At 37.8% G+C, this 23,653-nt stretch overlaps 2 protein-coding genes across 5 annotated transcripts in view; both read right to left on the bottom strand.

Annotated features, from left to right (window-relative positions):
* Nucleotides 1-23,653, bottom strand: part of YIPF2 (Yip1 domain family member 2) — a 453,467-nt gene that overhangs the window by 234,720 nt on the left and 195,094 nt on the right. The gene's annotated exons all lie outside the window — the stretch shown is intronic.
* Nucleotides 1-23,653, bottom strand: part of POSTN (periostin) — a 78,566-nt gene that overhangs the window by 19,834 nt on the left and 35,079 nt on the right. For all 4 annotated transcript variants that reach the window (XM_087926071.1, XM_026713296.2, XM_026713297.2 and 1 more), the window contains exons 8-13: nt 22,189-22,401; nt 21,833-21,967; nt 15,227-15,375; nt 13,986-14,122; nt 10,297-10,427; nt 117-247 (exon numbers count right to left, since the gene is read on the bottom strand). In XM_087926071.1, coding sequence (XP_087782197.1) covers nt 117-247; nt 10,297-10,427; nt 13,986-14,122; nt 15,227-15,375; nt 21,833-21,967; nt 22,189-22,401 — 896 coding nt within the window. The remainder of the gene's footprint in view (nt 1-116; nt 248-10,296; nt 10,428-13,985; nt 14,123-15,226; nt 15,376-21,832; nt 21,968-22,188; nt 22,402-23,653) is intronic.

Raw genomic sequence — 23,653 nt, 5'->3', positions numbered from 1 at the left:
TTTTAATCAACAGTAATGCATAGTGTTTGCAAGGGTGCTCCTCGTTGTCAGTTTGGATATGTAAAGGTCAGTGAATAAAGGTAAGGATCCTTTTTAAAGAAGCTATAACTACTTACCATTTTCAAATATAGTTTGCCACCTTGGATAGTTTTAAGAATGCTAGTCACACCAGGTTCAATTCCACTTGCAATGAAAACTCCTTGTATCAAATGATAAAGCAAAATGTTCCTAAGAGCGTTTTGGTCTCCTAGTGAAAAAAATGCAAAAGATATGGGCACTGGTTATCCTAACCCACTGCTACAAAGAGCTTACTTTCCTTCAATCAACACACTCCTATACTCTGATTTTTTTTTAAATTCCAAATTAATCAAAACTTGAACTTAAGATGAAGTAATTAGCAAAGAGATTTAATATCTTGAATGCAATGGAAATCTTATAAACAATAATAATAGTATATCCAATTCATCTTACAATTCCACAAAAAAACACAGAGATTTTCAATTTGGACTTGCAACTGGATTTTATGCACTATGGGAGAGTTCAAAGAAGTCCTCCTCTTGACATTTTCCAAAACAACAAGAAGGAAAACATTAATTTTAAAACAAAATAAAGCAAAATTGCAACTTCTTTGAAAATAAATCATTTATTGAGATCTAACATATAATTCACAAGTGAGAACAAGCCAAAAATAGCTCATGTACCAGAAAGAATAAGGATCTCAATGTCACAGGATGACACAAGAATGGAAAATGCTTATAGGTAGGATAACACTATATGTGGAGGGGAGAGAGGATGGGTTTGAAAGAGGTTAGGAAGGAAATCATAAAGTGATTATCTATGTGTTTTTTGATCCTATCCTCTACCCCATACAGAAATCCAAACTAAATCAACCACAACAGTTAGTTGTTGGAAACATATTCAGTGATAATGAGACTACCAAAATCTTTCTCTCTGCACTCCATCTTCCCTTCTCCCTCTCCCCACCCCCTCCAGTCTGGAAAGATTTATTCTTGAGACATCTCTACAGATTTCAACACATTTGTTGTTTTATGAAATTTTCCAAATACCAATGAAAATCTGACTGGTGTGTCCTTTTTTCCCCATTTTTCAAAATACATGAGCAAAATCCTTCATTATCCTAAAATACAATTCATTTGATCCTGGAAATTTAAATTTATTCATAATATAACTCTTGTCCTTCAATCTATTCTATTCTACATAGCTGCCTGGTAAAATTCATATTACACTTCTGATATAAGAATAAACCAAAAGAGATGGGTAGAACTGTTAGCACTTTTTTGACTCAATAGATAATGTACTTTCCTTCTTCCTTTTATTTTCAACATATCTATAGAATTTTTTTTGTTCTTGTTATTAGCTTTTTGACTAGTTGTTATTTTCTAGTTGTTATTCTTCTTTGGTGACCTGTCTCAATTTCTATCTCTTATACCCTGTTTCCCTGAAAATACTACATATCCTGAAAGTAAGGCCTAGCTTGATTTTTACATGTGCCCATTTTAAGCTCTACTCCCAGAATAAGCCCTAATTAAGATCCTGCCTACTCGAGTGCACAGGTGAAAAATTCACCTAGGGTGGGAATGGGAGGGTGGAGCTGACCTACTACTTACCTTTGGATAGTTGTAGTCAGGCCTTGCCAGCCCATTTCTTCTGCAGCTGGCTTTCCTGAAGACCTCTGTAGCTGATAACATCGATCTGGAGCTCTGTTATCAGCTGCAGAGGCCTTCAGGAAAGCCTTGCTGGCTGCAGAAAAAGTTCCTGAAGGCCTCTGACATGAAAAGGAGGGTGACGCACGCAAGTGAGGTTAGTCAGCAGATGACATCCCCCGAAAATAAGACCTGGTGCCTTTTTTTGGTGGCAAATATATATATATAAGACAGGGTCTTACTTTCAGGAAAACCCAGTATGTATTTTTCAGATCTTTACCAAGCTATTTGGGCAGCTATTTTAATTTCTTTTGTTAACCTCTTCTTTGAGAAATTATTTATGATTGTTATTAGTATTACCTTTTTTAAGAATATAAGACTACACAGTACTGAACTTCTGCCATAGATTCATATAATAATTGCTGCAATACCCCACTCTCTTTGAAGATTAATAGATGTACATATTAACCTCAGATCCTTTTAAAATCAAGAATTCCAGACTGTCATGGTCACCTTTCAACACTGACAATCGGTCAGGATCAAATCAAGGAGAACATTGTCAGTAAAACATAAGGAATCTCCTGGTCACTTAAGAGAGCAAGAGGCAGAATATATTGCCAAAGCAACAATCATATACCTATAAGGTATCAAAAACAAAACATAAACAAATATGAATTCCATATAATAAAGTAGTGCTAACTTTTCATCACCTCTGGACAAAATGGGTGGCACCCAAATCAGAGAGTGGGGGGAGGGAGGGAGGGAGGGGGAGTGTCAGCCCTGGAGGCCATTCTTTTCTCTCTTTTTTGGTCAAGTTTTTTATTTTATATTACATATACATATCAATGCGTGAACAGTGTGACACCTGGGTGCCATACATTTTGTTACAAATAATATTATTACTCATGATTATTACATTTATCCAGCTTATATATTTCTAGTAATAATACACATTTCATATTGTAATAATAATAATATTCATTTCATATTGTTTGAACATACCTGATACAATTTCTAAACCTCCCTCTTGTTACTACATTTATCTTATTATGTAAAAATGTGTATACTGTTATTCCCCTTTTCTCTTATTTCTGTCCCTATTCTAACTTTTACTCATGTCACCATTATATTAAAAGATGTTTCCTTTCTGTCTTTCATCTCTCATCTGCTTTAATACTTTAATTCATCATTATTTCATTATTCAATGTTGCAATATTCAATTCTGATGCCAATCGCAATATTATTTAAATATACAGAATGATTCTATTCATATTCTATACATTGATCCAGTCTATATGATTCTGCTATTAATACAACTGTTTATATTAAAATATATTCTTTCATTCTTTCATTATGCTCACTATTTGACTTTATTATTTTACTGTTAATCATATTATTTAAGCATATTTAATAGTACCATCGCTCAAACTCTAATTTTCCCATTTTAATACTTAATTCTTATTCATATGCCCCATATTCCACTCTTTACATTTATCTGTATTGTCCTTCATTATTTCATTGTTCAATATTTCAACATACTATTCTAGTACCTATCACAATACATACAAAATAATTCTATTCATATGCTTTGTTTTCATCCTGTCTATATAATTCTAACGTTAATACACATGTTTATGTTAAAATATGTTCTTAAATAAAAATAATTTTTCTCTTTTTTTTCTATCCATCAAAACTTTTAAGTCTTCTTTTTTTGACTTGCCTCCCATATTCTTCTTTTGGATCTTTGTTTCTATTTACATCTACATCTACATCCTGACTGTTCAATCTAAATATTTCTCCCATCCCTACCCTCTTCCACTGTTTAACTTTATGACTATCTGCTCTAACCCCTATCTCTGTTCCCAAAGCATCTTCCTGCTTCTCCAATTCTCTTTTTAGAGGTATTGAAGTGTTTTCCCCTTTGTTAGATTCATCAATCATTGTTAATGTTATTAGTATTTTCTCCTTGTTGTCTTCTTTTTGCTGATTTCCTGGTTCTGCTTTTCCTTTCACTCCTTCTGCTGGCTCTTTATTTTCCTGAGCATCTTGGTCTTTACTCATTATCCCTTGTATAATATTTTCCAGTTTTTCGTCAATGTCATCTATTAATTCCCTAGTTGCCTTATGTTCTTTCTGTATAATATCCTTTATGCTTTGAAACATCAGCTCCATCTCATTTAAAGTTCTGCTCATTTCCTCCTTGTGTTGCATCTTATCTTCTTTTAATGAATCCCACTTTTGGCCAATAGCTTAAGAACCCTTTGTTCAAAGCTGAGGTTACTCTTCAGAATGTACACTAGTCACAGTTCTTTATGTCCCACAGATAATCAGTCAGTTCCATTTAAATAGTCCAGGGAGTTATCCAAGCCTTCTTAAGTCACTTTTATAAGTTCAATCATGTAACATAACATCCAGAGGTCATTTTAATTGAATATCTTCCATGTTCTCATATTTAAATCTCCAGTGGTCTTAGGGTAGGTAAGTGAAACCCAGTAAGTATTTTCACAGTCCTTCAAATAAATGTTCTCAGGCTTGCATATTTTCCTCTCATCAGCAGGTATCACTCTCTGCGTAACAATATATCTGATTTTAATTATTTTGAATTGTAATTCAAGTATAAAAGCAGTGTTAATTTTTTAAATCCATAATGCCAGCATTTAAAAAAAAATAATGTTCATTGAAAGTTTAAAAAAAAAAAGAATATTTAAAAAAAAGAGAAACATGTTCTCCCATTTTGTAATGTTTTCATAGTAGTGTACATTTCTATTAGTGTCAATTAAAGTCATTTGCTACAAGTAAATCTATAACTTGTTTCCGAAATCCTTATTTATGTTATTATTACAATTATAATACAATATTTATTTAATTATATTATTTTACATATATACATAGCTATATATACATTTATCCTTATTTCCATTTTTCCTTATTGTTTGTTTAATCAATTTCACTAGACATCTTTACTTCCTTTTTATACAACCATTTGCACCATATATTACAAATTGTAAAAAACTCCCCCTCTTCCTTGTTTTTTAGTAACATGGTTAATCTAACCATTTCTGTACATTGGTGGATTTTATTAGTTATTGCCAGGTCCGTGGGTATCATTGTTGATTTCCAGTTTTGGGCAAAGACTATCCTTGCCGCTGTAATGATATGTGATATCAGATGCTGGTGTTTTTTGCTCCATGTCGGTTCTGTCACATAATGCCAGCATTTTAAAATGCCTTCTCAGTACCATGCCTTCCCACTTTGAGAGTCCAATTTCCTATATTTTTGAAGAAGAAAGAAATTTTTTCCTCTCTCTCTAATTCTTTTCCTTTCAGTTTGGTAATTTTCTCAAAGTGCTTGTTGCTTTGAAAATAATTCTGAGTAAATAGTTCCGCTGAACTTTTTCTTGGGTTGTGTTTTAATAAAAAAGAATCCTCTCACCCAATTCCATACTGTTTACCAAGATTCACTCCAGCACAAATCTTAGATGGTCTCCGGCTATACTGGCTTCCTGGCAGCCATCTTTGGACAGCCTCTTCTCTTCGTTGTGGCTGAGAGGGAAAAAAAGCTCTGGGTCAGGCAGGAGAGATGCGGGTCTCCATGACTTTGCAGGGCACCCCTCTTTGCTTTGCTGCCCCATAGGGCAGCTTTAGCTCCTTTCGGAGGCCATCAACACGGACAACTCGGCATGAGAGTGTGAAGACCTGCTCTTCATGTCTGATCTTGCTGCAACATCAGCCGGATGCTCAAGACGGATGCTTTTTCTTTGGATCTTCAGGGCTGCCACATTTAGTGGGAAAATGGGGGTGGGTGGGAATTGCATAGAATTGGTGGAGATATATAGCCATAACAAGATTCTTTTCTCTAGGAGTCAAGGATGTTCAGCCTGCACTTGGAGAGGCGTGACTTGGATACAGATTTAGGAGGAAGATTAATGGAAGACTGCATTCAACTGCCCACTGGGCAGCTTCCAGTTTAAGGTCATGCTGTTTGGGGTCCAGGGAGCCCCCGCAGTTTTCATGCAGATAATTAACAAACTGCTGCATGAGGATCTGTACAAAGGGATCATAGTTACATATAGTTTATCTGAGCAACGTTCTCATATTCAGTGAAATGCAGGAAGAACACATTAAGTTAGTATGACAGGTATTGAAAAAACTCCTAGCTGCAAAGCTGTATGCAAAGCTCTGTAAGTCTGAATTCCATAAGACTTCCCTGGACTACCTGGACTACCGAGTGTCAAGTGAGGGGATCAAGATGGATTCAGGAAAAATGAAAGCAGTGCTAGACTGGCAACCCCCTCACACAGGCAAGCAACTCCAGAGCTTCCTGGAGTTTGCAAACTTCTACAGGCAATTCATTCCAGCATTTGCAGAGATGGCACTGCCCCTAATAGAGCTACTAAAACTATGCTTAATTAAAAGAGAGATTAACTTTAGATGGCTGATAGCAGAAGAAATAATGGCTACATGGCATGAACTGAGACACAGATTAGATACAATTGAGAAAGCAGAGCAATTCTATGACCATTATCTTAGAGAACAAGAGGGAGGAAAAGAGAGGGAAATTGAAGAAACAAAACTGAGAGAATAAGCTGCAGGAGGGAGCGAAAGACGATGAAGAGGAAAGGAAAGAGAACAGGAAGAGAGAACAATCAGAGAAGAAGAAAAACCAAAGGAACCAAGGGAGACGAGAGTGACAAGAGCAACAAAGCCATATTATAAATAAAGATATGGAAGAAGAAATAAAATTAATGAAAATTAATATGAATGGACTAAATTTGGCAATAAAAAGGAAAAGGATTTTTAATAAATTAGAGAAACTGAAATTGGATATAATTTGTTTATAAAAAGTGCATATTAAAAGACAACATAAGAAAATATTGGACTACCCTAAGAATGGGAAATTATACACTTCCCTGGCACAACAAAGTAAAAGAGGAATAGCATTATATATAAAGGACACTATAAAAATGAAATTAATTTATCATGACAATGACGGGAGAGTGTTAAATGGTGGAAATATTGATGAACTGTAAACAGACATTATTAGCGGCAATTTATGCACCAAATAAAAGCCAAGAAGAGTTCTATGATAAATTACATAAGAAAATAGTGGAACTGGAATATGAAAATATTTGTATTATAGGAGATTTTAACGTAATAGCAGATGTAGAAATGGACCATAAAATACATAAGACAAATAAAAAGAATAGGAAAACATTACCAAAATTTTTTTTCAAAATGGCAGATGAATTAAAAATTCAAGATGCATGGAAAGAAATACATCCAAAAATAAACAATACACATTTTACTTTACTTTACTCTGACTTCATAGAATAGATATGATGTGGGCAACAGCAGAGTTAAGTACTAACATACAAGAAATAAGTATTGAAATAAGCACTTGGGCAGACCACAACCCAATTAAAGTAACATGGAAGGGACAAAGAAAGAGGCCAAGATGGACGATGAACAATTTAATACTAAGAGAACAGGAGTACATTAAATACATGGAAAAAGAATTGAAATTCTTCTTTGAGAAAAATAGAAAAGAGAAAACTTCGCTACAAACATATGGGGTACAGCAAAAGTTTATATAAAAGGGCTAATAATAACATATACGGGAAAGAGAAACAGAAATAAAAGACAGGCAGAAAAGATACTTCAGAACTGGCTCATGTTCCTCTCCACTGTCCAACTCTGCTGCAAGCTCCGCAGGCTGCTGGCGCACCACAACACTAGCATGGGTATTTCCCTTTAAGACTAGGGATTAAAGATCCCTTTAAGGGGTGTTTATATAAGGCAGCCATTTTAAAGGGGGTGTTCTCTCTCCTTGTGTCTAGTATTCATTGCAGAGTTCTCCGTGTAGAGAATAAGAAAGTGTGTTTGTAAGTTATTTTGCCTACCATGTTTATTTCTGTATATAACTGTTGTAGATAAACCACCACTGTTAAATGTATACTTCTGTGTGTGCTGTGTTTTGCTTCTGGGTTATCTCATAATGGCAGTCATGCTGCAAATTCTCTTACACAGTGGCACTAAAAATGGTGCTCCCAGCCGACCAATGGTTTAATGAGAACTGGGACACTAACCATGAGAGGGGCTAGCTTGGAAGGGATCTAAGTTATATATCCCCATCAGCTTGGGACTGCAAGTCTAGCAACGTAGCCATGATTCATGACTGGCCGGTCACTTCAGCTTCCTAAAAACCCCCCACTTGGTCCCAAGGCAGTTCTGGTGGGCGAAAAGCTGATGTAGAGTAATATATAAAAATTTGTGCCACCTGCGCCACCATGAAGATGAGGGCAAGAAAACCTCCTGGGCCGCTCCAACAAGTGGCTAACCCAGCCAGCCCTGGGAGGAAATCATCATGTATTTCATCATAAAGGTCCCGGAGAGTGGGGGGGAATACAGTCATCTGGACTGTAATTGACTTGTTTTCTAAGCAAGCCCACTTCACTGCCTGCTCAGGATTACCCTCAGCAAAGAAGCTGGCAAAAATGTTCATCAAACAGATTTATTGATGTGATGACCTGGGGCATTGCACAAAGGCAACTCAGCCAGAGAATAAGTATGGGTCCCTTTATTAGCTCCAACTTTGCCCCCAGTGCCCCAGTTACCTTCCGGTGTGGAGAAAAAAACTCTCCCATGAACCTGCAACAGCCTTTGGCTGCAGATATTCCAATCCAAATGTTGTAACCATTAACCTTAAGTTATAAATCCAACAGGGCAAAATAAGGTAATAAATTTGGCAGGGCAAGATAAGGAGTTCCAGAAGTGAAGTAACACGGCAGTAAATCAAACCAGTTGGGAGTGTGTCTTCCCCTGAACCCCCTCTCCCTTGTTCTACCTCTCCCCTGTTCTATCCAGCCTGATTTTGTCCTTCCCCAGTTTCCTCCACAGCCTCCTCTCCCACTCCCTTCAAGCTGTTCGTCTTCCTCCTTGGATTCAGACTTCGACGGGGGCATGACAATTGGCTGAACAGAGTACCCCACAGGGTGATCTCAGACAGAGGCATCCAGTTCACCATTAAATTTTGAAGAGAGTTCCTGAAATCCATTGGATTGACCCAGGAGCTTAGGTTGGCTTTCCATCTGAGTACGAACAGAGCCACAGAATGTACAAACACCATGATAGCTTAATACATAAGATGTTACGTGGATTACCAGCAAGACAACTGGACAGACATGCTGCCTTTCGCAGAAGTGGCTTACAACAACACAGTGCATAGGTCACCAGTGGCATGGATTTCAAGCCACCAGTGGCATGGATTTCGTTCCCATGCCCGAACTACCGAGAGAGCCACTCTCCTCCATGACTCTAGGATGGAGTTAAAAAAGGGCTGGGAAGACCCAAAAAAGTCCTAGCAGAAGCTGCTGAAGCACTCAAAAAACAAGCCGACAAGCACTGATCTCTCCAGCCCCGCTTCCATGTAGGAGATCGAGTCTACCTGTCAACCAAATACATTAAATTGAAATTGTGTAGCAAAAAACTAGGACCTAAATTTTAGGGCCCTTTCTGATAGTGAAAATAATTAACCCAGTAATAGTTCAGCTTAACTTCCCACGCTTAATAAGAAAAGTGCGTCCAGTCAGTTCAAAATTGAGACCACAAAAGGGACCAGCACTCAAGCCAATAGAGGTACAAGGGGAGATCCATTATGAAGTTAAGATAATTTTAGATTCTAAACTACATAAGGGTTGATTGACAAATACCCTTTGTCTGAGGCTACCTAGGTTATGAGCTGGGACATAAAGGCAGATAGTGAAACAATTCCATGATAAATTCCTTGATAAGCCAAAGGGTCCTCCTGGGGGGCGGGGAGGTGGTTAGGGACTGATTGAATTAACCTCCTATGTTCCTCTCATTCCAGAACACAATCATCAGCTGAGGGGGGCAGACTGTCAGCCCTGGAGGCCATCTTTTTCTTTGGATCTTCAGGGCTTCCACATTTAGTGCTGTGGGAAAACAGGAGGGGGATTGCATGGAGGTGGAGATATATAGCCATAAAAACATTATATTCTCTAGGAGTCAAGGATGTTCAGCCTGCATCTGGAGAGGCATGACTGGGGAACATCTCCAATTGGGATGGTGGATTGATTGGACCACATGATGGACATGTGGGTGCAGGGGAAGTGACTTTGACTTTCCTCTGGGTGGGGAAAAACTGAGGGCTTTCAGATTTGGGTTTCTCCAGATATGCCAATATGACATCTCTAATAAAATGGAACTTTGAGGAACTGCTGGCCTTGAAGTCTTACTTGGTTGGGGGTATTACTTGGAACCCTGGCAGGGAGAGGGGAGGGAGGGAGTGGGGGAGGGAGGGAGAGAGAATACTTGCCCTGGAGTCACACTTCATTTTATTTGGCGGGGAGGCTCACCAACAGGAGGGGAATGGCCATTTTTTTTAAAAAAAAATCCAAGTTTAATATATAAGATTTAATTTATAAAAAAGAGGAAAAGGAAATAATTGCATTATTGGTAATTAGACTTTGCTGCTGAACTTTGGCAGTATAATGTTAGAACCATAAAGACCAAAACCAAAATGTCCAGGAGAAATAACATTACAATTCACATAATGCAAAAGAAGAAATGAAATAATTCCAGGGAATGCCCTTATTTATCTTTTTATGACTTACTTATCAGAATTTCTTTCTCCTGTTCAGTCAAGCCTTTGAAAGCCTCATTTGTTGGAATAAAGAAAGTCCAATCACCAGGCTGGGACAGAACCTCTTCTAAGCCTGCAGCTTCCACAAGACTAAGGAAAGTGCTGGCGATGAAAACAATACCAAATATATCTCTTGCCATTTGACAGAATATTACAATGAAATTGTACATAGAAAGAAGAATGTGCAATATTGCCAATATCAAAACCATTTTTATTTTGTATTCAGTTTCAGCTGCTTAATTCTGCTTGTTATGAATTGCCCAAATAGCAATGCTAGACAGACATAACTGTAAATTGGAGGACTAGTCACAATTTTTCCTCCAATGGTCATAACGTCAAATAAACAATAAATAGGCAGTTGATAAGTGACAACTACCCGTACCCTAAAATCTTGGGAGACCTCCAGGGTACCTTCCAACTCTGTTATTCTATTATTCTTGGAGCAGGGCTAGTATAGTCTTATAATTGGATGCTTTTGCAGTCTTCAGCTTAAGCTATCTGTATGGAATTCCTGTAGAAAAACTCTAGACAGGTGAATAATGGAGAGGTGGGGGATAAAAATGGACCTGCACTCTTGAATTGGATTACTGTGGCTAGACACCAACTGTCTTTCAATAAAAAAAGTGGGGGTTAGGGTAATAATTCCTAAAAGGAACAGATTATTCTAAGGATAATGGAAGGCAGCTATGCTCACCACTATACCACCAATGCATTTATCAATTATCAGAAAACTGAAATGATGGCATTTGCCAAAAGACCCAAGAGCCATTCTTGGAACATAGATGACACAAAATTGAACACATCTCCTGATTCAAATACCAGAGGATAGTCCGTCCTTCTGCTGATAGTCAGAAAGCTGTAACTGTGCTGCACCACCATAAATATTGCAGAAAATGCACTAGTTGCTTATCTGTCATTCTTAAATTCTCTAAAACAAGAGGTGTACACTATATGCCTGCCACACTCAAGTTATTCAAAGTCAAGCCAATAACATATTTTTTATGGTTTGCTAACTGAGCCCCTTCTCCAATTTTTACCATTAGAACCTACACCAGGGGTGTCAAACTCAAGGCCCACAGGCTGCATGTGGCCCACTGGGTGCTTAAATCTGACCCATGGACCCACCCTGGAAACAGCAAAGGACTGGCCTGCAGTGCCTCAGCCAACAAAAACACAGCCCACCTGGGCTCCATTTGCAGCTGTGATGGCCTCCTGGAGCCCTTTGCCAGCAAAAATGGAACCTGGAGCCTCCCAGGGCAGCCTCCCTGGGTATTGTGGTTTGCCGGCAGCCTGCGGAGCTGGCAGCAGAGTTGGACAGTGGGGAGGAACATGGGCCAGTTCTGGAGTCTAGGGAGGGCCCAGACGAGGGATCTGCATCCGACACAGAGATGGGCCAGGGCCATCTGAGAGTTATGTGCTGAGTGCAGAGCAGGGGTGGGTTTCTATTAGTTCTGTCCACCTCTGTAGAACTGGTAGCTCTGAAGAGCAGCAGACATAGAACCGGTTCTATGTCTGCTGATGTTTTTGCCCGCCCACCCACCCAGGCTTTTACCTGATCTTTATTTCCTGATTTTTCAACTTCAGCTGCCGAACGAGGCACAGCTGCAGTTAAAAAAGCAAGAAAAGAGATCTGTTTCAAAGGCTCCTTCTTTGCAGGCAGCTGCTGCTGATGATTTACAGGTGCATGGCTTGCAGCCTGCAGGGAAGGTCGTAAATTCCGAACTGGTAGTTAACCCTGTCGTATCCCACCCCTGCTCCAGAGCCTCCAGAATCTGACATCAGCAAGGAAGAGGAACAGGGGGATCCTTTTACACTGTGCACTTGTGCAGAGCTGCCGGAAGGCAAGAACAGTTAAGACAAAAGGGGCGACTCAAGAGTAAGGCTTGGAGATGATTGGCCCCTCCCATAAGACATAAAGGAGGAGCAAAGGGACATGAGCCTTTGCAGGAAGCAACTTTGTTTGTTCTGGTTGGTTTAAACACTGAAGCTCTGTGTTGACTGTGCTCCATTTGGCCTTGTACAGCTAATTGGAAATTTAATCATTGGTAGCATTTAAAGGGAGTTAAAGATAGGTGCTTATCAGCCTTATCCCGAAAGACTGTGGCATACTTCTGTTGGACTATTCATAAATTGTTTGGGACTCATTATGGGCTGTGAATGCATATAATTCACAGCCATTGAAATCAAACAAAAGGTTTTGGGGTACAGTGTGTGATTGTTACTGTCTCAGGAAGCCTTGGTCAGAACACTAGGCTCCATTTTTGCTGGCCAAGGGTTCCAGGAGGCCATTGCGACTGAAAACGGACCCTCAATGAGTGATGTTGAGCTGGCCACATTCACCCTGGCCATGCCCCTGTCCCCCAGGTCAAACACAACCCTGATGCAGCACTCAATGAAATTGAGTTTGACATCTCTGACCTACACAATCCAAATTTCTAAGATCAGCCCTTCATATTCTAAATGTGTTTCTAATGCCACCTGCAAATAGAAACAGGCCTCATGAAAGTGGAAGATAGTGTGTAGATGACTATACTCAGCCATTTGCTCAGACTTTCTTTTCTTCCCCTTGGTCTTCTCCGATTAACTGTGAGTGATCCACATGTAAAAAAATGATGCCAATTACAACAGAATAATAGAGTTGGAAGAGACTTTGGAGGTCTTCTAGTCCAAACCCTTGCTCAAGCTGGAGAACCATTTCAAACAAGTGGCTGTCCAGTCTCTTCTTAAAAGCCTCCAGTGATGGAGCACCCACAAATTCTGAAGGCAAGCCATTCCATTAGTTAATTGTTTTCCCTGTCAGGAAATTCTTACCCTTGAACTTTTCTCAGGTCTTCTTATCAGCATAGTATATGATCTTTCCAAAGGGTTCATTAAACAGCATGTAGCAGACACAAATTGGACGTAGCCAGGATCCCAATATTTATTGTCAATGAATCCCATAGGTAATCTGCCTCCCCTATGGCATAACTAATCTTGAAGTACCTAAACATAGGAGGACTTTTACTCTGGCACAAAGTCATGACCTCCCCTCAGGTATCTTTGAAGACTAATACACCAAGATTCCTTACTTAGAGAGGTAATGCCCCTATAATCTGAACACACATAAATAACAGAGTACATGCTTCTTGATGACTGTGCTACAAAAACATTTGTATTAGCTCATCTCACCATTACTTCATAAACATCCAAGGTGCACAGGACTATTTTATACCTCTCAATTCTATACCTTTAGATACCAACCCTACATTGTTGCCAGGTTCTGCATAGCAGTGCTTAAAATTGGTCATAGTATGACCTGTCCCATAAATTAAACTTAATGAGCATCTACTTTGTCATACTAGAGAGCTCTGTAATTTGATTAGATTTAGATTAAATATTAACTTCGGTCTATGACTATAATAAGAATTTGTTTTAACTAAGGTAAATGTCCCTACAAAGAACAAAACTTTGTTTTTCTCAATCCTTTTCTGGAGCATCTCTAAATTGTGCTGGTCTATTCCTAAACCAGTGTAGGATAATGTATTTCTGGAACAATACATAATTTTTGTAATTATATACTAATATTTACTAACATTTGTAATATTAAATATGAAAAGCATTATTGTATAGCTTAATATTTTTGCTCTCCTTCCTCCTAATAGTTAAAACTTCTTACTATACCTGAATCGTTTGTCAGATCTCAATACTTCATGCAGAGTTCTTTCTGCTGGTTTGATTATTTGCCTAAAAATATGGATAAATCCATTTCTTCCCTCTTTGCTTCCTCGAATCATGCATGAATTTTCAATACACACAGCCTAGCAATACAAAAGACAAACAGCATATGAGCTAAATCTTACTGGAAACTACATAAAAACATTTTGTATGGAAATGTTCAAGTAGCATAGAATATTATCCATTTAGTTCTTGTGCAAGCAATCTGCTAAAATAAATATAAGGTTTTCTTTGATGGATGAATAAAAGGCACCATGAAAATAACATCATTGTGATTTTAATAACTTTTTCTGAACAGGTCAAAAATGATCATTCAGGCCCAAGCATAAAAACTTTAATCAGTAAAGAATTGTGTTCTATCTGAATAACTCCACAGAAACTAAATCTTTGGAATCTTACTAAGGCTGTTGAATCCAGAATCATAGATTTTCTTTATGAAATAAATATAATATTTACATTTATTTATTATAATAAAATAAAATTCTAGTACATGAAGCCATGCTGCTTTCAATCTTTCAAATGAAGCTTATCTCCAAGAAATACTGTACCACACTGTTTATGCATATATTACTCATATACTTTTGTCCCAAATATTATGTTATTTCATAAATTTCTTCTCTGAAAAAATTACCTTTAGAAACAAAACAAGCACATTTTGTTCCTGTTTTAGGACCAGATTCTGCTCATCTTGAAATCAATGTCAATCCAAATAGTCAATTAAATCAAGGACATAAATTGATCAGAACATGATATTGAGTTTAGATACTGGATTTTGTGCTGATAAAATTCTATATTGAATAAATCCACCAATATTCTACTTTCATTTCCAAAGCTGGAAAATTGCTCCCATAATACACATCAGGAAATGTATTCCAAACATACAAACAAAAGACCAACTACAACATTTACAGCTACCTATTGCACAGACTGATTAAACATAAGGTTGCTGGAAACCAGATCAAATTGAAATTTGGTTACCCAGTCAGTTCCAATATTTTATACAACTATCCCAGCTGAGTTTATTCATATTTTCCCTGCATGTTCAAATAACTTACTTTCCGCTCTCAATATATAGCCTTAACCTTTTTAATAGGCTGTATGGCATAACCATAACCTTTGACTGAAATATGTACACATTTTTACCATCTTTTACTATAATAATTTTTGAAATCTTTAATTTTACTTACTGTTCGATATATAAATACTCTTAGTTTCTTTCCTCCTAGTGTTTCCAAGAATTGTCCGTTGTAGAGATCATTCAAGCCGACTTTCACTTTCAAAATGTGATTCTGCAGCATCAGTTTAAGGATTCTCTGATCCATATTTAAAGTATCATCTAACAATTTTTTAAAAACATAAAATCTACATTAAGTTTTTTGTGGAACATATCCATGATATTAATTTTAAATACAATGAAAACGCTATCTGCACATAATCATAATTTAGGGCTCAGCTTTTCACATCAATTTTAACATGCCATCATTTTATCTTAATTGCACGTACATGATCACCAAATGTCTTCATAAAATCACAGAAAATATAATTTACAGCATTGAAACAAATCCCCTGCTCACTGCAGGATTCCAAATTAAATCATTCATGACAAAGGTCTTGTTGAAAACACCCAGTGCACAGGAAGGATTGTCACAGGACATTTTACAACTCAATCAGCTTCATCTGCCAAAATCTAAAATTCACCTCCCTTACCATTCTCTTTCTCCTTCTCTCCCTCCCATAAGTTTTGATCACTTGGGGGGAAAACATTTTAAGTTCAAACTAATGTTTCAAGTGTTCTAAAACTAAACATACATACTGGCTCTCCATAATCACAATTACACTTCCTTTATTTCTCTGTTTTCTCTATTTTCTCTATTTTTTAAAATAGCTGTCCTTATCTGTTTGAAACTTTCTTAGATCCTGAACTTGTTAAGCCTTCAGCTTTTAAATTAAAATCCTGTGAAATAGCATTTCCCCCTTTCTTAATTTCAAAAAGAAGGCACTTACTGAGTCTTCAATTTTCCCTGGCTTTTGGAATATTTCTCAGATTCTAAAGTAATCAAATCATAAAGTTTTTAAGAAGATGAGGCTTTTGCCAAATGTCAATGCAGGCTATATAAAAGCGAAAGGTATATTGTAATTCCCTTGGCTTTCTAGCCACTTGACCACAATCAATCACAAGAAACTAAATACCTGCAGTCTCCTTACAAAGAGCAGCTGTTCTAAAGCACAAATGGATTTCTCTTCTTCCAGATAAATTTCTGTCAACCAGAACCATCTTCTGGCTGATGATTCCATCATTGTACTATTTCCACTTGCAGAGTCACTCATAGAGATGTCTAATTTTTTAGATATCTAAAAAGTCTGAAACCTTGATTTTACTTTGCTTTCCCAATGTAACCAATAGAGCAACAGAGAGTGATTGTGCTATTCTCTTAGACTAGGAATGAAGCATCAGCAACCAAAATTATTTAAGCACATAATGGATTGTGAGCTTCTCTTGCACAGGCTCAAGCCTATTCTCATTTACCAGTTGCAGCTGTTGCTATTACTGCTGGAACTTCACTGAGGCAATCCCTCTCATATGTTTTATTTTAACAGTCTTCACAGACGCCAGTTGAACTAATATATTATAGGGACTGGCAAATGAGGCAGGAGGAGGAGGAGGAGGAGGAGATAAAATTAAGATAACAGATTAACAGAGTTGGAAGGGACCTTGTAGGTCATCTAGTCCAACCCCCCACCCAAGCAGGAGACCCTACACTATTTCTGACAAATGGCAGTCCAATCTCTTCTTGAAAGCCTCCAGTGATGAAGCTCCCACAACTTCTGAAGGCAAGCTGTTCTATTGGTTGATTGTTCTCACTGTCAGAAAATTTCTCCTTACTTCTAGGTTTGAACCTTTCCTTGATCCAGCTTCCATCCATTATTCCTTGTCTGTCCTACAGGTGCTTTAGAAAATAGCTTGACCCCTTCCTATCTGTGGCAGCCTCAAATATTGGAACACTGCTATCATGACTCCCCTGGTCCTTCTCTTTACTAGACTAGCCATGCCCAGTTCCTGCAACCGTTCTTCATATGTCTTAGTCTCCAGCCTCTAATCATCTTGGTTGCTCTTCTCTGCACTTTTTCTAGAAACTCAACATCTTTTTAATAATGTGGTGACCAACAATGGATGCAGTATTCTAGGTGTGGTCTTACTAAGGCTTCATAGGGTGGTATCAGTACCTCACTTGATCTTGACTGTATCCCTCTGTTAATGCAATTTAGGATTGCATTGGCTTTTTTGGCTGCCGCCACACACTACCGGCTCATATTTAACTGGTTGTCCGCTAATACTCCAAGATCCCTCTCACAGTTACTGCTATTAAGCCTGATTTTACCCAGTCTGTACTTTGGGTTTTTCTTGTCTAAGTATAAGACTTTACTTTTCTCTACAGTGAATTTTATTTTTTTAAGATAGATATCACTGTTCAAATCTGTTGAGATCCATCTGGATCTTGAGCCTATCATCTAGGGCAGGGGTGTCAAACTCATGTCATCATGACAATGTCACGTGACATATCAAGACTTTCTTCCCCTTGCTATTCAGGGTGGATGTGGGGCCAGCACATGATGCATCCAGCCTGCAGGCTGCAGGTTTGACACTCCTGATATAGGATGTTAGCTATTCCTGCCCACAAAAAAGAAGAAAGAAGAAAAGAAGACCATCTTCTGTTTTCTAATACATCATTCTTTAAAGTTCAAAAGATATGTCAGGAAAATTAATTATTCAGTTAAATGGCATTGCATTCTCTAGTACTCATAGAACTGCTGTGCTGCTTGTCACATACTTGTTAATAACCAGGGATGGACTACTATTAGTTTGCACCAGTTTGGGTGAACCAGTTGTTAATTTTATGGCCAATTCAGCCAACCGGCAAATCTCATTCCTGGCTGGCCCCACCCACCCCACCCCTCCCCACCCACCCCACCCCTCCCCACCCAGGAGTCCCCACATGGTCTGTTTTGGATCGCAGATAAGTTCAGGGCCCACATGGAAGCTCAAGGAGGGTGAAAAATGGGCCTCCTGGAAGTTCTGGAAGGCTCAGGGAGGCCATTTTTGCCCTCCCAGAGGCTCAAGGAAAGCCTCTGGAGCTCAGGGAGGGTGAAAAAAGGTCCCCCATGGCCTGTTTTCACTCCCAGGGTGGTGCAGGAGGCTGACTAGGCCACCCCTACCCAGCAACCAGGCAGAGAACCAGTTGTTAAATTATTTGAAGTCTAACATATTTTAATGTTAAAACATTTGCGATCTTCTACTCTGGTTTTTAAAAACATGGTTATAGAAGTTCATAGGAAGGGATCTTGGAGGTCTTCTAGTCCAACTCCTCTGCCCAAGGTTTGGAACCTTGCTTGGAAAATATTCACAAACAGTTTGTATTCATTCATTCTTTTTTTTTATTAAAAGTTTTATTTGGGTTTTCACAAAACATATAAGTACAAATAAAATATCTTTTTTTGAGAACAGCATGCTCCCGGATTATCACTTCCCCATATAGACATAAACTCAATTACATATTCATCTTGTGTATTCTAATCCATATCTTATAACTATTTTCGCAATTTTCTCAATAGTTTTTCCCTTTCCTTGCTTTCTGTAACCTTATTTTTAATTATTTCATTCCTTTCTAAGTTCAATTACATATCTTTTTCTAATTTTCAGTATCTTTCTAATCAATATTTTTATACTTTTGTCTGTCCTGCTTACAATTTCATATTTTCTTTTCTCATAAAACAAATTTTCCCCTGTAGTTATTAAACTGGAGTGTAACACCTTTGTATCTTTTAATTATTATCCATTCAAATCTTGTTTAAAGTTTAATTTATGCCTTTACAGTTATAACATTCATTTTCTAACCTCTATTTTATAACACATAACTATTATTAACTGAATTCTGTTTGGTACATTCCCTTAAAAATACACACTAAGTTCTTGAAAAAAATGTGTGTGTGTGTGTGTGTGTGTGTGTGTGTGTGTACATATATTTATAACAATAGTAAATGAAATAATTATTCTATTCGAGTTCAGTTCGACCATTAATATTGATAGCAATCTTTCTATTTAGAACATTTCCATCTTTTAAGAAACATTTCATTACCTAATAATATCAGTTGTCATTCACTTTAATCACCTATATTTCATATTTTACTCATACTATCTTTAAACAGAAAACAAAACAATAATTATTAACAGTAGTCAATAAAATTATTCTTCTTATTCAAATTCATCCTGTCAACTGATATTAATTTCATTAAAAAATTTTCATGTTTCTTTTCAATTATATACTTTTTTTAAAAAAACCATTGAGAGCCTTATTCTCTTATCCTCTTTGTTTCATTTAATTACTAACAAATATTCCATTACATAACAATGCAAATGTTATCTGTCACTTTAATCACCTATCATATTTTCTAACTCTTTTCTATTTCTAATATAACAATGTACCCTTGCAGAATCCTCTCTTTAAATTAAATTTTTAACCATTGTCTCTGTGTCTTTTAAATAGGATTATACCTTTAATTCTTGTACCTTTTTCCTGTTTCTCTATGTCTTGTTTCTGTCCTTTATAACTTCTTTTCCTTTCCATCTTCCCCCTCTTCTTCTCCCTCCCCCTTTTGTTCCCTTTTCTGTCTGATTTTCCCTTCTGTGATCCTCCTTTCTGCTTCTTCCTAATGTTATAGTTACTTTTCAAATTACTCTTTTTTTTTGGTTGTTGCTTCAAGTCTTAAATTTTTAACTCCCTTTCCCTTTTTCACCCTGCTTAAAGTTGCTTGGTCATTAAAGATGGCTTCTTCTTTGTCCCGCCCTTTTGGTTCTGCAAGCATTTCTTGTTGTTTTTCATAGTTCAAAACCTCCATTTCTAAAAATTGAAATACGAAGCCAAAAGATCCTCTTCTCTCTTGTGCTTCTTCTCTTTGTTCTTTAAGTATCATGTTTAGCTCTTCAAGGAGTGATGCCATTTTAAAGATTTTTAAACAACCCCCAGTTGATTTTATTTTGATTCATTAGGATCCACCATCCAAGAGTTCAGGAATCACCCAATAATCCAAAGCTGTTTCTTGCTTTTCTCACTTTCTCTTTCCAGGGGCTTTGTTAGCTTGTAACAAAGTTTCAGCTATAACATATCCATTACAAGTCTTGTTAAAGTTCCACTATCAATTCTTTTTTACTTCCAGGTGGTCTCCTCCATTTTTCCAGATTCCACTCTCTCTTTTTTTTCTTCGCCTCTGCTTTCTTCCTTTTTAAAAAAAATTCTTAAATTATCCAAGAGTCTTTACCCCCTTGACACTTTATTTTCAGTTAAAAATATCCTGTTAATGTCAAAGTGGATTAATATCGATTTCTTGTTTAGATCTCTTATTCTTAACATTCAAAGTCAATTAAAGCTGTCAATGTGAGACAAAAAAAAGCCAATTCTTTTTCCTTTCCCTTCCTCTTTTGCCGCTTTAAAGATCTTGTTTCGGAATAGTATTAGTCTTTATAATTCAAGTTCCAGATACCTTAAATAGATGTTTTCTCCATTCAACCCAGTCAGTCAAACTTTCTCCTTTAAACTTCCTCCTGCACAATCTTGTCTGGTCAGGTTCTTCTTTGAGGTGGCCATTTCTGACCACGGCTGCACCCGCCTTTGGGAAACGGAGTAATGGCCAGCCGAGGAGGAGAGATGTGGCTCTCCTCAACCCCATTGATGACTCCCCCTTCTTCACCACTTCTACGGGGTGGCTTCGCCCCGAATCCGGGAGGCTCAGGGCACTCCAGCAGCAAGCTTGGATCAAAACCGTGCATGATCACGGATTTTGGTCTGTCGCCAAAGACACCCAAAACGAAAGTCAGTATTCATTCATTCTGTGGGGAATAACATGCTGCCTCTTCCTTGGCAATACTGCAACTAGTTGGCATTGTGGTTGGTGAGGCAATCATCAATGCTGGTAGTCTGTTCCTCCCCAGCACAAACAGAAAAGGTGGTAAGATTTTTTTGCTAAGTCGATTGGTCAACTGATAGCAACCAGGGCTTGAGAATGAAGGTCAGAAAAAGCAGTTGTCCTTTCATTTATCTTGTATGATGGGGCTAATTTGAGGCTAAGATGACACTTAATGCTAGAAGGATCAGCACTTCTTGTGGTACAGAGCCAGGAATAAATTGTTTTACACTGAGGTAAATTGGATCTGGGTTGCATAGCAAATGAGTTGAGTGTGTCTATTATGTATATGTTAGAGAGCCTGCCAGCTATGCCTTCGTACCAAAGATACAAAAAGGCAGGTAGATATCAGCCCATAAGTATCCATGAAATTAATTGGCAATCAGAAGACATGAAAATATCTTAATTTCTCAAAAACTACAATTTCAACTGGAAAATTTTGACATTTTAGATCAAGCCAAATCCAAAACAGCTAGGGGCTTCCTAGCAGTTCCAAAGTAGCCATCAACAGGCACACAGAGATAAACCATACCATTTAAAATATATAATCAAAAGTCTAGGGAAACAAGTAGCCCAGATCACACCATTACTTAGATGAGCAGAAAACAGTATCAAGTAATCCGGAAAGAAACAATAGAGCTGATTTTTTTTCATCATGATACTCACTATGATGTCATAATATCAGTGGCGGATAATTATGTCAAAAGCATGAAGAAAATAGAAAATGGTAGATTAAATTATTAAAAGCTGACAGCTATTTGAAAATCCTGACAAAAACTAGGACTCCAACTACTTCTCTCTTTAATCCTTACACAATTTTAATATGGCCCACCTACCAGAAAAAGCCCTATTCAATGGAGCTAGCAGGGTATATTCTTCTTCTGGCCGTAGAGATGCAGCCAAGCCAAGCTGAGCTACCAAGTCCTTGAAGGTAGCTTGGTGGGGGCCAGCAAGTTCCATAACTTGTTTAGCTAAAATTGAAAATAAAACAGAAAACAGACGTTTGATTTGCTTCAAAGTTGTCACTACACAGCTAAATATTTCATATAAAATTTAAGGAATTATAATTATCAATTTTGGCTATATATCATGACTCTCCTTAAATGAGACAAAAATTAGATCACCTGTTGGTCCAGTCTGGTGATCAATAATATGAAAAATACAAGATTGAATTTACTCCTGCTTCACTTACCAGAATCAGGAATAAGCACTTGATCTATGAGATGAATGACACCATTACTTGTCACAATATCTTTTCGGTTCACCATTTTGACTCCATTGATTGACAAGCTTTCACCATCACAGCCAATTTCAATTGTATTCCCTTCCAAGGTCTCAAAGACTGCACCACCCATGATGGCTTCAGAACACTGAAGAGTATTTAAAATGTGGAACTTTATCAGAGCTGAATAAGAAAGAGAACAAAAAGACCCATGTTCCAATGCAAAACAAGATTATCATATTAAAGTATTGCAGTAATTTGGCTGTCCTCTCCTCATTCTGTCCCATCATAAACAGCCCTAAATTGAGCAGAGACACACTGATTGGTCAAAAGTTATGCAGTCAAGTAACAAACATAGTTATCTAAGTCCATCATCTAAACACATTCATGATCTGATTTTTTTCCTATCTTAGAAAAAAATAATTTGCACATTTATCTCTCACCCATTGTTCTGCAAGATGGGAAAGTAGCTTATCCCATCCCCCATTCCCTCCTCTTCCCTAGAATGGGGATTACATTCCCCATTCCCTCCTATTCCCTAGAATGGGGATTACATCTGAAGGCTTTTTAGTTACATGAAAACAGAGATTTGTTGAACTGGGTATCCTTTGGTTATGGACAGCTTATATCCATATTTGGCTGAACCGGTATTTCTTTTGTTCCTCCCAACAATCAGCTGTTCCAACGATCAGCTGTGCTGGGATACCCCTCGTGTCAGGATTCCAGCAGCCAACCCAATTAAATCATGAGTCTTGAGCCAAAGTTCCAAAACTTCAAAAGGATTTATTGGGAGTTAACATGTCCACCACTGCCTGGGTGTAGCCGACTCTGAGACACATAATTCATTGTCACCCTTGACCCTGGTTTTCCTCCACCCCCGGGTGTATCATAATTCATATTCTCCAATGAGACACATCCATAGCCAATCATGTTCTCCAGTTAGAATTTTGTGCAACAGAAACTTCAGTGACCTAGTTACTATCTTTGAAAAACTATTTATGGAATACACTTTCTCTTTCCAAGCTACTGCACTGCTCTTTCAAACCTCTTTTCCCTCTCCCTTTCTGTTGGCAACTCTAAAAAGACCATAGAAATATTTTATGAGTTGACATCTCATTGTCTTACTGCTTACCCAGGAGGCTCCCTGAGGCCCAGGAGGCAAAAAACCGGAGTGCCAGGGAGGGGTGCTGCAAAAAAAGAAGAAGCCACGCCCACCCATGCCCAGCTAGCCACACCCTACCTAGCCATGTGCATAGAACTGGTAGTAAAAAATATTTGCATCCCACCCCTGCTTCACATATGTACAAGTGTCAATCACTCTGAGCAGTGGTGGGATTCAATTTTTTTTTCACTACCAATTCTGTGGGCATGGCTTGGTGGGCCTGGCAGGGGAAGGATACTGAAAAATCTCCAGTCAGAGGTGGGATTTGCCGGT

The sequence above is a fragment of the Pseudonaja textilis genome, chromosome 2 (genome assembly GCF_049901715.1).
Source record: "Pseudonaja textilis isolate UNSWEBS1 chromosome 2, rPseTex1.2, whole genome shotgun sequence".
In the NCBI taxonomy this organism is placed as follows: domain Eukaryota; kingdom Metazoa; phylum Chordata; class Lepidosauria; order Squamata; family Elapidae; genus Pseudonaja; species Pseudonaja textilis.
This window is presented reverse-complemented; position numbering and strand designations above follow the sequence as displayed.